The sequence below is a fragment of the Aquarana catesbeiana genome, linkage group LG01 (genome assembly GCF_042186555.1).
Source record: "Aquarana catesbeiana isolate 2022-GZ linkage group LG01, ASM4218655v1, whole genome shotgun sequence".
NCBI lineage: Eukaryota > Metazoa > Chordata > Amphibia > Anura > Ranidae > Aquarana > Aquarana catesbeiana.
Window position 1 is genome coordinate 591,533,659 of NC_133324.1, and position 15,305 is coordinate 591,548,963.

General features: G+C 42.6%; 1 protein-coding gene across 1 annotated transcript in view; it reads left to right on the forward strand.

Moving 5' to 3' along the window:
- Window positions 1-217: 217 nt before the first annotated feature.
- PSD3 (pleckstrin and Sec7 domain containing 3) overlaps window positions 218-15,305 on the forward strand; it is an 864,447-nt gene continuing 849,359 nt past the window's right edge. Inside the window, exon 1 of the mRNA XM_073598198.1 lies at window positions 218-931. Within this exon, the coding sequence (XP_073454299.1) occupies window positions 233-931 (699 nt within the window). The 5' untranslated portion in view covers window positions 218-232. The remainder of the gene's footprint in view (window positions 932-15,305) is intronic.

The window sequence follows — 15,305 nt, forward strand, 5'->3', positions numbered from 1 at the left end:
TTGAAAAAAAAAAACAGAAATAGCAGCCTCCATGTTTGTTTTATGACATCATTATTTTAATGCTGAAAAATGACAGCTGTTGGACTTTGTATTAAATAAATATCCACTTTTTTTTTTCCTCCTAGATATGTGTTTTAGAAAAGATGAAGATTTCAAGGTGATCTCGGGAAAAGTGCGATACTTTTCCACGGTAGAATACATGATGGTTTCTTGACAAGTTCACGGCGAGGAAATGGCAGATCAGCAACAGATGAAAACTTCCTTCCTTTTTATCCAGCTGAAGTCACCGAGCAAATCTGCTCAGTGTTCACAGAAGGCGTGCAGTTTGGCAGAGGGAAGTTTGCTAACTGCAAGCAGAAAGGCATGTGACACCAGGGGGCCAGATTCTTGTGTGAGAGAAGACACACAGCTAAAGATAGAGGCAGGCAGCTCTGCCCAGAAGAGAGTGTCATGCAGAAACATCTGTACAGCAATGAGCAATGGCACCAAGAGCAGCCCATCTACTGCCCAAGCGTACACACTGGCCAAAACCAGGGAAAGAACGTTTACTCATGATCAGGGGGAGGATGAGTGTCACAAAAACGCAGCCTACAAGTCTACAGTCCCAGTGAGAAACCAGTATGCCTCAAACTCCTGCACATACTCCAGTGACAGTTATGTTTCCAGCTGTTGTAATGTGATGGATCCCCTTCCCAGCCCAGGAGAAGACAAGATGTGGTGGAAGGTTGAGGTACACAAGCCTAGCCTAACAAACACACCAATTCTTCGGAGAAGCCCTGAATGTAAAAGTTTCCGGGATGCTGTAGTGGAAAAATCAGCTGCGTTAACAGGACTGAATGACAGATCAGTGGGGAGCCGGTTAGAAGGACAGATGCTAGCTACCAAGTACACCATTTCAGTGACTACTGCCAGCCCTGTCAAACTTGAAAAGGTAAGCCTTTCATTGGTCATCAGCATTCATAAATGATTCATGTACAATTGTGTAAAAAAGTATTTGCCCCCTTCCTGATTTTTCTATTTTTTTGCATATTTGTCACACTTAAATGATTCAGATCATCAAACAAATTTTAATATTACACATAGATAACCCAAGTAAATACAGAATGCAGTTTTTAAATGACAATTTCATTTATTAAGGAAAAAAAGCTGTCCAAACCTGCCTGGCCCTATGTGAAAAAGTAATTGCCCCCCTGCTAAATTACTAAATGATGAATGAACTGTAATTAAGCACATTTTTTGGAAAGCTGAGTTAAATTTCACTTGCCACACCCAGGATTTATTACTGCCAGACCTGCAGAATCAATAAATCACTTAAATAGAAGCTGTCTGACAAAGTGAAGCACGTTAAAAGATCGAAAAAAGCAACACACCAATGCCGCAATCTAAAAAAATTAAAGAACAGATCAGAAACAAAGTAGTTGACATGTATCAATCTGGAAAGGATTACAAAGTTATTTCTAAGGCTTTGGGACTCCAGCCAACCACGGGGAGAGCCATTATCCACAAATGGAGAAAACTTGGAACAGTGGGGAACCTTCCCAGGAGTGGCCGGCCAACCAAAATTACTCCAAGAGTACAACAACGACTCATCAATGAGGTCATAACAGAAACCCAGAACAACATCTAAAGAACTGCAGGTCTCACTTGCCTCAGGTAAGATCAGTGTTCATGATTTAACAATAAGAAAGAGACTGGGCAAAAATGGCGTCCATGGGAGAGTTCCAAAGCCAAAGCCACTGCTGCCTGAAAAGAACACACAGGCTCCTCTCACATTTGCCAAAAAAATCTTGATTATCCCCAAGACTTTTGGGCAAATATTCTGTGGACTAATGAGACAAAAGTTGAAATTTTTTGGAAGGTGTGCGTCCCGTTACATCTGATGTAAAATTAACACAGCATTTTATAAAAATAAAATCATACCAACAGTCACACATGGTGGTGGTAGTGTGATGGTCTGGGGCTGCTTTGCAGCTTCAGAACCTGGACAACTTGCCGTCTTTGAGGGAACCATGAATTCTGCGCACTACCAGAAAATCCTGAAGGAGAATGTCCGACCATCAGTTTCAGGCCTCAAGCTCAAGCACACTTGGGTTATGCAGCAGGACAGTGATCTGAAAACACACCAGCAGGTCCACCTCTGAATGGCTAAAAAAAAACAAAATGACGGTTTTGGAGTGGCTTAGTCAAAGTCTGGACTTAAATCCGATTGAGATGCTGTGACATGACCTTAAACAGACGTTAATGCTGGAAAACCCTCCAATGTGGCTGAATTATAACAATTCTGCAAAGAAGAGTGGGCCAAAATTTCTCCACAGCAATGTGAAAGACACATTACTAGTTATCGCAAATGCTTGATTGCAGTTGTTGCAGCCAAGGGTGGCACAATCAGTTATTATGTTTAGGGGGCAATTACTTTTTCACATAGGGCCAGGCAGGTTTGGACAGCTTTTTTCCCTTAATAAATTAAATCATCATTTAAAAACTGCATTTTGTATTTACTCGGGTCATCTTTGTGTAATCTTAACATTTGTTAGATGATCTGAATCATTTAAGTGTGACAAATATGCAAAAAAATTACAAATCGGGAAGGGGGCAAATAATTTTTCACAGCACTGTGTGTGCATCAAACTAAAAATCCAACTAAAGACAAAACTTTTTAAAACTTTAGATAGAGTAACATTTGCCCTGGTTAGAGATGCACCCTCTCTATTTGTCCTGGTGACTGTTATCACCAAGAGTGGAAGAAAAAATGCCAAATGTTAGGAAAACTTCCAATGGAGACAAACAGGGCTTTCCTCACATTTTCTGTTCAGGCTATGAGATGGGCAGGGTCATCTTAATAGCATCATGGGCCCCTGGGCAAAGTAATGCAGTGGGGCCTCACCAGCCTGCCCCAATGTACGCACCTACTTTCAAGAAGTAAAGTATAAATAGTTGATAGAATTAAACATATATTTATTAGTACTTTCAATAAAATTGTAAACTATAAAATGTTAAACAATAGGGAAACATGCCATAAATCAAAGACTAATCTACACAAAGGGCACAGTACAGGGAGGAGGCAGAAGGGCACAGTACAGGGTGGGTCAGGAGGGCACAGTACTGGGATCAGGAGGGCACTGTACAGGTTCCAGGATGCTGCCCAGGACACAGCCATCCCAAGATAGCTTAGTATAAAGCATGACTGTCCCAGCAAATCCAGGACAGTTGGCAAGAATGATGTAATGCAAGATTATCATGGGGCCCCATGCACCTGGGGCCCCTGGGCAGAGCCCAGGGTTGCCCATGCTTTAAGACTGTCCTAGGGATGGGAAGTGAAGGGAAATCTACCCAATGGGGATGTAGTTGGCAACAACAACAAAAAACTGACAGGGGCTATAACCCTCCCTTACGCTATCCAAAATGCAAAAAAAAAGTTTTGCCTATAGTTCTACTTCTTGGTTATAGTTATCTGTTGGTATTATAGGTATTGAACCAGTAATCTTGACGTTATAGGCCTGATTGCTGAAAAGTGGAGGAAAGTTGGTAGCATCCAAACAGATTCTAGCTTATTTATAAAGTATATAACGATGGGAGTTATTACTAAAAGAGAAGAGTGCTAAATCTGGTGCAACTCTGCATAGAAACCAATCAGCTTCCAGGTTTTAATGCCAAAGCTTAAGTGAACAAGCTGAAGTTAGAAGGTGATTGGTTACCATACAAAGCTGCACCATATTCTGAGTGCACCCAATTTTAGTAAATGTCCCCCGAAGTTTGTATGCTATTAGAAAACGCTGATATTTTCTTTTGTCCTTTTTTATACACATCAACCCCTATGCCCAGTTGTAAAAGTTAACCATAATTACTTTATTGCAAATAACATTTCCAGAAAAATGACTGCTTGCATCTAGTTGCTGAAACACCACAGAGAGAAAAAATATTATTTCAAATAACAATATCAGCATATTTTGCAATATAATGTTTGGTGAGCAAGCATTTTTTAATAATGCGCAGATATTACTTCTATCCACATTTGTGAGATTGGGAAATCGGAATGATGAAATCTAGATTATACTTGAGAAATAGTCTTAAATGCAGCATGATCTCTTAAACGTAGTGTCATTAATATATAGGACACGTATAAATAAAAATAGTCTGCTCTAAGAATAATCCTGAATTTCAGATGACACGTAACTGATCTCTTTTCTGCTGTCAGGGTGGTTGGCCTGATTTTACGTCTTTATTATTTATCTTTATTCTGTTCAGTTATTTCTTTTGAAATACTTTTTGTTGTTCCTTTTTATTTTGGATTGTTACTTCTAATGGTGCTTAATGTCTGAAATATAAAGCATAGTTTTGCCTAGAATGTTCAAGTCACTTAGTGAATAAGTGCATCTACTGTATGCTCATTGTAATACCCAATCAGCTGCGCCTGCACTGCAAGGGTTAACTGCTTGCTTAGTCTAGGGAACCTGAAAAGCACTTTTACTTCTACCCCTCCACCCAGCAAATTGCACTAACCCCCTGCCCCCCTACATGCTATAGTAGTGTCCCTCAGCATGCTCATCCCCAGTACAGGGCTACGGGCTCTGCATTGGTCTTGACGATGTAAGAGGGCCTTAGAATGCTGGAACGCAGGGGGGAAGAGGCTTCAGAGACTGGTTTTGCAGCACAGAGGAGCCTATAGGAGGAGGAGCAGGTAAGTAAAATGGCTTTTCACTTTCAAGGTCCTCTAGACTAGACGTTAGATTAACCCTTGCAGTGGGGCTAAAGTTTTCTGGAGTTCAGCTTAAGATCAAGTGTTCTCTGTAAAGAAGACATTGTTATTTCTCCACTAATTGCAAAGACAGCATCTGCAATATTGAAGAGAAGCTGTTGGCTGAAGATCCTGCAGACTCTGACACTTCTGGAAGTGTCCCTTTCCCAATCCCCGCTGTGCTCAGTGGTTTGATCTATCACCCCATACATCACTACTGTGTCCTGTAGTGATGTAGGGGCGAGCAGGAAGAACAATGGAGCACAACTCATCACTGTGCTGGTTCTCTTTTCATGGTCCAGTTACAGAACGGGTCCAAGATGATCTGGTCTCAGAGAGAAGATTGAATGATGTTGGCCATCACACTGAGAATATATTTAGTGACATATAACATTTTACAGTGGAGATTTCTGAAGCTGAGTATTGCAGCAAAAGCAGGTTTTATTTTACCTTTACCTATTCATTTTTAACTCTTTTTTTTTTGGCTGGAGCACTGCTTTAAGGTCCAGCTGCAAGGTTAGGCTAGAAAAAATAATGGTTCAACAACAGGGGTTGCAGCGCAGCAGAATTTTGCACCTTTGCAAAGATCATAACCCTGGGGGGGGGGGGGGTGTCCAGCTCCAGTGTAGCTCTTATGTAAAGGTCTGTTTTCCCATCTTGGAATTTCTGTCACAATCTGTTTTACAGATAAGCTTGTAGGCAGGTTGCCTATTTCAGTCTATTTCAGAGTTAACCATGTTTCCCGGGTATTACTTGGTGGGCTTTTTGGGTGTATTATAAAAGGGACAGGGGTCCGGATCTTAGAGACATCGCTGCTGCTTGCTGTTCATTGCTCATGTTAATGGTTACAATTGCCGGAGTCCATCCTGCTAGCCTGCTGTATTATGCCAAGTCCGGAGTGCCTGCTAATGAACGTTTGGTTTCAGGAGCCTTCTTCAATGTAGGGGGGATTGCTGGGACCTGCAGTCCGCCCTGAAGATGCCAATCCTGGATACTACTATGGGCTCAACCAGTTATGGACTCTTATTTATGCAGGTATGCTGGGGCAGCAAGAAGCCCAAGTTAGGGAATAGTTAATGTTATATTTGTTTTACTGTTATGCCAGCTATTTCATTAAAGCTTTTGAAACGTTATCCTTGCATGGTATGAAGTTATTAAAGGGGTGTAATGCAAGTAACCGGCACACATAGTCTACAACTTGGGTCAGTTAAACACATTGGGGTATGAAGACACAAGTGGTTACCAAGAGTAATTGAGGTTTATCAAACAGCCTGTCATAAGTGTTTGTCTGTGACAGGTGGGATAGCCTCTTTCAGGAGGAATTATTGTCAGCACTCTCCGTGAGCAACGGGAGCAGATCTGCAAGAGGGAGGTTCTCAACCTGTGCAAGGGTATCAGAATTGAAGACTTAAGTGAGTGCACGCATGGAAACAGCAATAGGTGCACGGCGGAACCCTATTCCATTACAGTGAGTTAGGTAGCGGAGATAAGCTGGACAGGTGGAGAGACATTGGCTCCGCATGTCACTCCTAAATGCAACAGTGACCGTAGTGGTGTACGTTAACATGAAGGGCATTAACTAGAGTTCAGTCGTCTGTTCAAGCAAGAGTACCCCATGTGTAAGGCAGTGACACAGGAATTGCGATACCAGTGTGTACCAGCATTTACACATAAGATAGTCGTGTATGTGATTGTTGATTTTAATAATGGGAAGTTGTACAATTTGCTTTAATGCCCAAAGGTGTTTAGCTACTGTCTTGAGTATTAAAACAAACACAATTGTATGTATAGTATATATACAAATATACACACACACACACCCTATATTACCCTGTAATAACACATCAATATTTCTAAGGACATACAGTGTAGAAACAGAAAAAATAATAACAAATAATACATGGTTATAGTCCTATATAACTTGCTTTTTCACCACTAAAATCTTATCCCAATGCCAAGGCTAATACCATAAAATAAAGAGTAAAGATGGAGACAGAATGTCTGACTAGTAACATCCTATACCAAAATATAATGAGCTAAGGGCTAATAAAGGACAGTATTGTAAGAGGATAAGTGTGTAAGAGACCACAAACACCTGAACTGCTTGCATTTTACATAAAACACCCGACCAGTTTTGGATTGGATGTTGCTGGTAACTGTAACTTCATCTGAATTGTTCTTTTGGGGTAATGTATCACTATTTTTGCTGCGTTCTAGTCAGGCTGACAGGGAGCTGAAACTTTCCTGCATAGAATGCCCACTCCTGCAGCTATGTCTGGTCTTGTCACAGCGGCAACATATAGCAGCTTACCGATTGCTCTGCGATATATGTGTCATTGTTGGCTATCAAGTTTTCTGCTCCATTGCTCTTTTGATAGCCTGGTTCCATAGGAGTTTTCACTTCCTTTGCATATTGCATATGGAATTTTTCCAAGATTTTGGTGATTTTCTAAGATTGGTTGAGAAGATCTTCAGTCTTCTTCTGATTTCAAAATTTTCTTTCAGCTTGTGAACTATCTTATTGTAATCCCCTTCTTGTTGAAAACAGGTTATAATGTCATCAACATAGATAAGGATGTATACCCATCTGTCTTCTTGATTCTTGGAGTAGAGACAGGGGTCTGCTTTACTTCATGAGAATCCCTCTCTGGTTAGTACTTTGTTCACTTTCTCATTCCACATCCTTGCAGATTGCTTAAGACCATAGATGCTCTTCTGAAGTTTATCCACAAGGTTGTCTCCTTGCTCAAACCCTGGTGGTTGCTCCATGTAGAGAGCTTCCTTAATGTCTCCATATAGAAAAGCCATTTTAACGTCTAATGCCCCGTACACACGATTGGATTTTCTGACAACAAAACTGTGGATTTTTTTCCAAAGGATGTTGACTCAAACTTGTCTTGCATACACACGGTCACACAAATGTTGGCCCAAAATTCCGAATGTGGGAACGCGGTGACAAACGACGAGCTGAGAAACAGGAAGTTCAGTAGCTAGTGCGGTTCCTTCTGCTTGATTCAGAGCATGCGTGAACTTTTGTGCAACGAACTTGTGTCGGTTGGTCGGTTGGACTTTCCGACAACAAGCTCACATCGAACATTTCTCATCAGAAAGTCCGATCGTGTATACACGGCATAAGTGTTTGACTTGCATGCCCTTCCCAGCTGCAACGCTAAGAAGCGTTCTGATGGTGTAATGTTTTACAACGGAAGCAAATGTTTCATCGTAATCTTTACCAAATTTTTGGGAGTAACCCTTAGCAACTAGTCTGGTTTTGTATTTATGGATACTCCCTTCTTCGTCTGACTTTACTTTGAAAGTCCACTTACTATAGTTCTGCGGTTAGGAGTGAGCTCTGTGAGTATCCAGGTTTTATTTTCTTGAAGTGACTTTAATTCTTCTTCCGCTGCCTTTCTCCATTTATTGGCTTCATGTTTTGGCAGTTTTTCTATCTCTTCCCAGGATCTTGATTCAAATATGCTGTGTGTTTTGACAGTGTATGACAGCTTGCGGAGTGGTATCCCCTTTGTGGTCCGAGTGGATCTTCTGACTTCAGGCAGTTCAGCGGGATCTGGTGGGGAACTTGATTTAGGCAATGTGAGTTCCACCTCTTGTTCTGACTCCTGCAAAGGTTCGCTTTGGTTGACCTTTTCTTTTGGTTTGCTTGGTATATTGACTTCACAGCTTTCGGGGATCAGTGTTTCTGGTGCTGGACTCTCATCAAAATAAACACTACTGCTTATTGTCACTCTGTCAGTCTTTGGGTGTAGGATTCTGTAACCCTTAGTTTGCTCACTGTAGCCTACTAGAATGCCCTCTATGGCTCTATTCTCCAGCTTTTCACTTGGAATATAGGCATATGCTTTACATCGAAACACTCTAATGTGCCTATGCTAGGCTGTGATCCATGCCACATTTCGAATAGAGTACTTTTAATAGCTCTTAAGGGTAGTCTGTTCTGTAAGTAGGTTGCAGTCATACCTGCTTCTCTGCAGTATTTGTGAGGTAGGATGGCATCCAACAACATTCATCTGGCACTTTCTATAAGAGTGCGATTTTTCCTTTCTGCTACACCGTTTTGTTCAGGAGTGTATGGTGTGGTTGTCTGGTGTACTATTCCTTGTCTCTTCAGGTATGAGGCCACTTCTTTGCTTATGTATTCTCCTCCATTATCGGTGCGTATTATTCTTGGTTTATGCTGGAATTTGTTGCTAGACATCGCAGCAAACTCTTGAAGTTTCATTTTTGTGTTTCATCAGGTAAGTAGTTGTGTACCTGGAATAATCATCAAAGTCAGTAGACATCTGTTCCTGCCTGATGTGGGATTTTTCATTGGACCGCATATGTCACTGTGTATGAGCTACAGGGGGTGGGTAGTTTTTCTTTGAGAAGCCTGTGGAAGATGAGCACGTGTGGCTTTTGCTTCAATACAGGACTTGCATTTCATGAGCACTTTGTAAGGTGTTATTGTTAAATCTTCTGATAAACCTCTCTTTATAATGTCCTGTATAGCTTCTGGATTTCTGTGTCCCGGCCGCCTGTGTCATAAGTGAATATATTTGCTGTGTATGTCATTAGAGACTACATTGGCTTGCTGGTCTGTGGTGATGAGCCTGTATAGGTGATCATCTAGTTTTCCTTTTGTGAGGAATCGCTTATTATTGTGAATTGTGCATTCATCACCCTGGAACTTAACTGTGAGACTGTTGTTTTCAAGACTTTTCACTGATAGAAGGCTGTCCTCTAGTTCTGGAACATACAGCACTTTCTTGACAAGGATACTCTGTTTACCTTGTGCTATAATGCAGTTCAGGCAGCCCTGCCCTCTACCTTCTGAAGTGATGCTTTTCCCGTTTGCTAGGAAAACTTTGCCTTTTGTACTGTAATCAATGTTTGTGTAGAAGGTCTCATTGCTAGTCATGTGGCTTGTCACATCTGAGTCTATGCACCAGCCACGTGGTTTGCCACTCTGTGTCACATTAAAGGTGCCACTCATTGATGTGTTTGCAGTTTCCTTTGTGGCTGCTCTGACCCTTTCTTTTGTGGATAGCTAGCTTTCGCTGCTCGGCTTTTTTTAAGTGACCAGTCCTTTTACAGCAAAAACAGGCTCTGCTTTCTTTGTTGTGCTTTGTGCCTTTGTACATCTTAATAGCCTTGTCATCATGCTGCCTATTTTCTTTGCTTCTGTCATATTTATCAATTAATTTCCCTTTGACATATTCCAGTGTCAGCTCCTGCTCGGGTCTGGTTTTTAAAGCTTTTACAGAGTGCAGTATATGTCTCTGGAAGGCTGCAGAGGAGCAAGGCAACAATATGGTTATCTTTGATGTCCTCTCCGATGGCACGCAGTTGCTCTATGATCTCTAGCATAGCATTCACGTGGTCACACATTTGCTGACCTTCTTGTAGTCTTATCTTTTACAACTTTCTGGACATTTTCTCTGTTCTTATGTGGATAAGCTGGTCATCTTCCACTAGTAAGCTTATGATTGCTTTTGCTTGTCTATCTTTCCTATCCCATTCCTCCGTCTCTCCGTTGGTGGGTCTGTCTGTATTCAGCAGTTGCCACAAGTCATTATATATATAGTTCACAATATAGAAAGCTACTTGCTGTTGCTTCTTCCAACAGTGTTTACTTTTCTCTCTCCAAAGCCCTAAGTCCCATGTGTTTCTGCTGTGACAAGTTCTCCGACACATGAGATAAAATCAGCTGGAAATTTGGGTCAGGGAGGGTGCTATAAATAGATAAGCAGAGAGCGGGTCTATTCACAGCACAGCTCTGTATCTTCATTCCTCTGCCTATGTGAGGGGGGGGTGCCTTTCCTCTAATCAACTCACACACAGTGTATGCCAAAACTCCACACCCAGTGCTGCAACAGGAAGAAAAAATTTTAACACAATGTTCACTTTCTAAAGAATATAGAAAGATGAAGACAGCAGATATACATGTAAAACTTATGTAGGGAGATTTGTTTAATCTCTGTGTATCATCTGAGGCTGTTCACTTCACTGAGTATAGGAGAGGGTTTACATCCACTTTTTTTTTTAATCAAGTAATTTATATTCAATAAAAATATTTTTATTGAAAAAGCCCGAGGGCTTTCACACTGGAGCCGTGCGCTGGCAGGGCATCAGAAAAAGTCCTGCCAGCAGCTTCTTTGGAGCGGTGAACTCACTGCTCCTCCACCGCTGCTCCCCATTGAAATCAATGGGGCAGCGCTGCTATACCGCCAGCAAAACGCTGCTCAGGGCGGATTTAACCCCTTTTAGGCCGCTAGCGGGGGGTTAAAACTGCCCCACTAGCGTCCGAATAGCGCCACTAAAACGAAGGTAAAGCGGTGTAAAAATATCGCTGCTGTACCGCTGACGCCTGTGGCTGCACAGTGTGAAAGGGGTCTAATTATGATTTCATTACATTTTTTAAATTGTACTGCCCATGGTTTCGCCTCATGCACACTGGATGTTTTTTTTTCCAGTATAGAAAGTCAAGAGTATCCAGGGCATATATCTGATCTACTGCCCACAGTAAAGAGTTTTTTTTTTTATTTACTGTACGGACGTGGCCATATCAATTGTATTGAGCTGTTTCTCATATCAAATGCACAGTCAATTACTGTACATAGGACCTGAACTGTGGAAATTGTAGTATAAAAACTCAAACAGAAGGTATAAGGAAAGTCGCCAGTAGTACCTATAGCAGGGATGGTCACTTTGAAAATTATATGCAGGGGTCTCAAACTGGCGGCCCTCCAGCTGTTGCGGAACTACAAGTCCCATCATGCCTCTGCCTGTGGGAGTCATGCTTGTATCTGTCAGCCTTGCAATGCCTCATGGGACTTCTAGTTCTGCAACAGCTGGAGGGCAGCCAGTTTGAGACCGCTGCATATAGGGCCTCAAGTTTGTCCCCTGACAATTCCAGAGATCTTCACAATAGCAGCTCATTTCATGCATTGAAGTACTTTGCATCGTGTTAGGCAGCCCATTCAAAGTGAATGGGGTTCCTGCTGTATTTTTGTATGCACATTTAAGAAAAAGTGGTGGTAAAATAAGGCCCATTTCTTTTGTGGCAGTGCCAGTGAGAATAACTTTCAGTACTGGTGTCAGTGGCTGAAATTATAACCCCCTGCATTGGTGTCACTAGCTGCAAGATAACCCTCACCATAATAGCCCTGGCATTGGTTTCATTCACCATAATAATAACCCCCAGCATTGGTGTCAGTGACCCTCACATTGGAGGTGGGCCTGTTAACCCCCTCTTTACGCTAATGGTCAGTGGCAATGCTGTTAACCCCTTACCTGCATTGATGGTTAGTGGCAGTGCTGTTACCTTCCCTATGTATTGATTGCCAGTGGTAGTGCTGTTAAACTCTCTCAGCATTGTCACTGGCAATTTTGTTAACCTCCTCCCTGCATTAATACTCAATACTAATACTTGATAACATGCTCCTGTTCCTTCTCTGCTCTCTCCTTAATGATGGCGAGCTGGGACTCCACATATACTGCCAGACGGAGGTCATTCCTCCTATCGAGCTAGGACACTACATCTTTTGCGGGGCGGATGTCATTCCACCTGTCAAGCTGGAACTCCACATCTACTGAGAGTCGGAGGTCATTCCACCTGTCGAGCTGGGACTCTACATCAACTGCCAGGTGGAGGTCATTCCACCTGTCGAGCTGGGACTCCACATCTAGTGCGAAGCGGAGGTCATTCCACCTGTCGAGCTGGGACTCTACATCTACTTCCAGGCCGAGGTCATTCCACCTGTCGAGCTGGGACTCTACATCTACTGCTGGGCGGATGGCATTCTACCTGTTGAGCTGGGACTCTACATCTACTGCCGGGCGGAGGTCATTCCACCTGTCAAGCTGGCACTCTACATCTACTGCCGGGCGGAGGTCATTCCACCTGTCAAGCTGGGACTCTACATCTACTGCCGGCAGATGTCATTCCACCCGTCAAGCTGAGAGTTTACATCTACTGCCGGGTGGATGTCATTCCACCTGTCGAGCTGGGGCTCTACATCTACTGCCGGGCAGAGGTCATTCCACCTGTAAAGATGAGACTATACATCTACTGCTGGGCGGAGGTAATTCCACCTGTCGAGCTTGGAGTATACATCTACTGCTGGGCAAAGGTCATTTCTCCTGACAGCGCTGAATCAATTTCAGTGATGGTAGCAGGAACGTACAGAGCGTCCCACCACCCATCATCCAGCTTTCTTTCTGCTTCACTATAGTGCAGGGTGCAGGAATGCATAGAGTTTCCTAGCACCCAGCATCCCATTACTATACTTCAAACTGCGCAACAAAGAGCAGACCACACAGCAGGAGCCAGCAGGCCATATGCTGTCCCCAAGCCAAGTGTTGAGCATTAGGAGCTGTGGAAGCCTAGTATATTCACATACCAGGAAGTGTACTGTTAGGTTTCCTGAGGAATTAAAGACAAATTCTAGATTTTCTGGTTACTGCTTAGATAAAATTAACTTTTCTGGATGTCTATTTTAACCTGTAAATTAAACATCAAGGATAGGTGAAGTAAGAAAACCTTAATGTTGAAATCTGTAGCTGTTGGCAGTATGAGTATCTCTCTTAACAGATGTTGCAATATTCAGAGGAAATGTATTTCTGAGACAAGGTGTTACATATATATTTATAAAACTCGAGTGTTTAAAAGGCACATTAGTTTATTATAATAACATAGCTTCCATAATAGAAATTAAATGATGTACACAAAAAATGCCATGCCCAGCAGCATTCAAACTGAGCCAGTTAGGTTTCTATTGCTATTCTGACTCCGATTGTTGTGAAGCGATTTATCCCTTGTGAGACCTCTATGCCTGGCCTGTATAAGATAGAATCACTAAGGACAATCCTCATCAGATAGCTCGAACTCACCAAACACAGATTCCATCCACAGATGTGCTTTTATTCTGAACAGCAGGTTATAGCAGATGACAGGATACAAACAGATGAATAGGTTGTGGTATTTATGCGGTCAAAAGATGATATTGTCTGTAGCTTACAATGCAGAATACATGTGCCCTGCTACATGTGGCTTGTTAGCTGCATCCATGACACAGGAAGTACAAAACACAGGAAGAAGGGTGGAGCATTACATACAAAGGAAGTGTGTCATAACATCAGGGAAAAGAAACATGAGCGAAAGCAAGGGCATTACCACAAAAGGTCACTAGATGTCAGCATGTGAACTAAATATAAATGTCCATAGAAAATGGTTAGAGAAACAATCTATATAAATTCTATGCCCTGTTGGGGCAGCACAACTGCATTTAATAGTGTTCTCCTTCTAGTACTAAATGCTTTCTGATAAGTTGTGAGAGTAGAGTGATGACTTCATCAGTGTGTATCTGTACCTTTATTGTCCAGTCACAGCATGAAGTGGACCCAGGCTCAGGCTGTATTGCTGAACTGCAGCGTAGTCAGAAGAGGGATTTGGAACCAGATTGTGCTCTCTGTCAGATGCCTGAATCACAAAAATTGCTAAACAGAATTACAAATTATCTAGCAATTAAATCAGTCCACACATATATTTCAGTTGCCTGGAGTTCAGCTTAAAAAGATAATTCTGCCAAGCGCTGACATTTAATTGTTGTTCACACTTCTCCCATGCATGTCAGCACCCTTAGAACCATTGTGATATGTATCTAATAGTGGCAGCTGTGCCATCTCCTGAGAGATTTGTTTTACATCTCAAATAGCTCTTCTAATATGTCCTAAGCTTAGCCAAAATATGGTGTCTCTCTCTATTAGTAATATACAATAACTTGAGTGTGGCTGTATTTTATTCAGATTGCAGCCCCTAATTACTTGCCAAGCTTCTGCAAGCAAAGCCAGCAGAATATTGGCATGCATCAAAAAGGGGATTTACTCCAGAGATAAAACAATAATCCTGCCACACTGAGAGGAGATATGATAGTGATATACAAATACCTTACCGGTGACCTTAGCATAGGGAATAAACTTTTCAGTGGAACGGAGGTTAAAAAGACACTCTGCCATTCATTGAAACTGGAAGAGAAGCGGTTTAACCATAATCTGCATAGAGCAGGGGTCCTCAAACTTTTTAAACAGAGCACCAGTTCACTGTCCCTCAGACTGTTGGGGGGCCGGACTCCTCGCCATCACAGAGTCCCCTATCACAGAGCCCCCCATCACAGAGGCCCCATCAGACTCTCCCAACACAGATCCTCCCCATCACAGACTACTCTCCATCACAGAGCCCCCTCATCACAAAGCCCCCATCACAGATTCCTCTCTATCACAGAGCCTCACAGGCCCCCATCACAGATTCCTCTCCATCACAGAGCCTCACAGAGCCTCCCATCACAGACTCCTCCCCATCACAGGGCCCCCATCACAGACTCCTCTCCATAACAGAGCCCCCTATCACAAAGCCCCCTATCACAGATTCCTCTCTATCATAGAGCATCACAGACCCCCCCCCATCACAGAATCCTCTCCATCACAGAGCCCCCATTACAGACTCCTCTCCATCACAGAGCCCCTATTACAAAGCCCCCCATCACAGATTCCTCTCCATCACAGAGCCCCC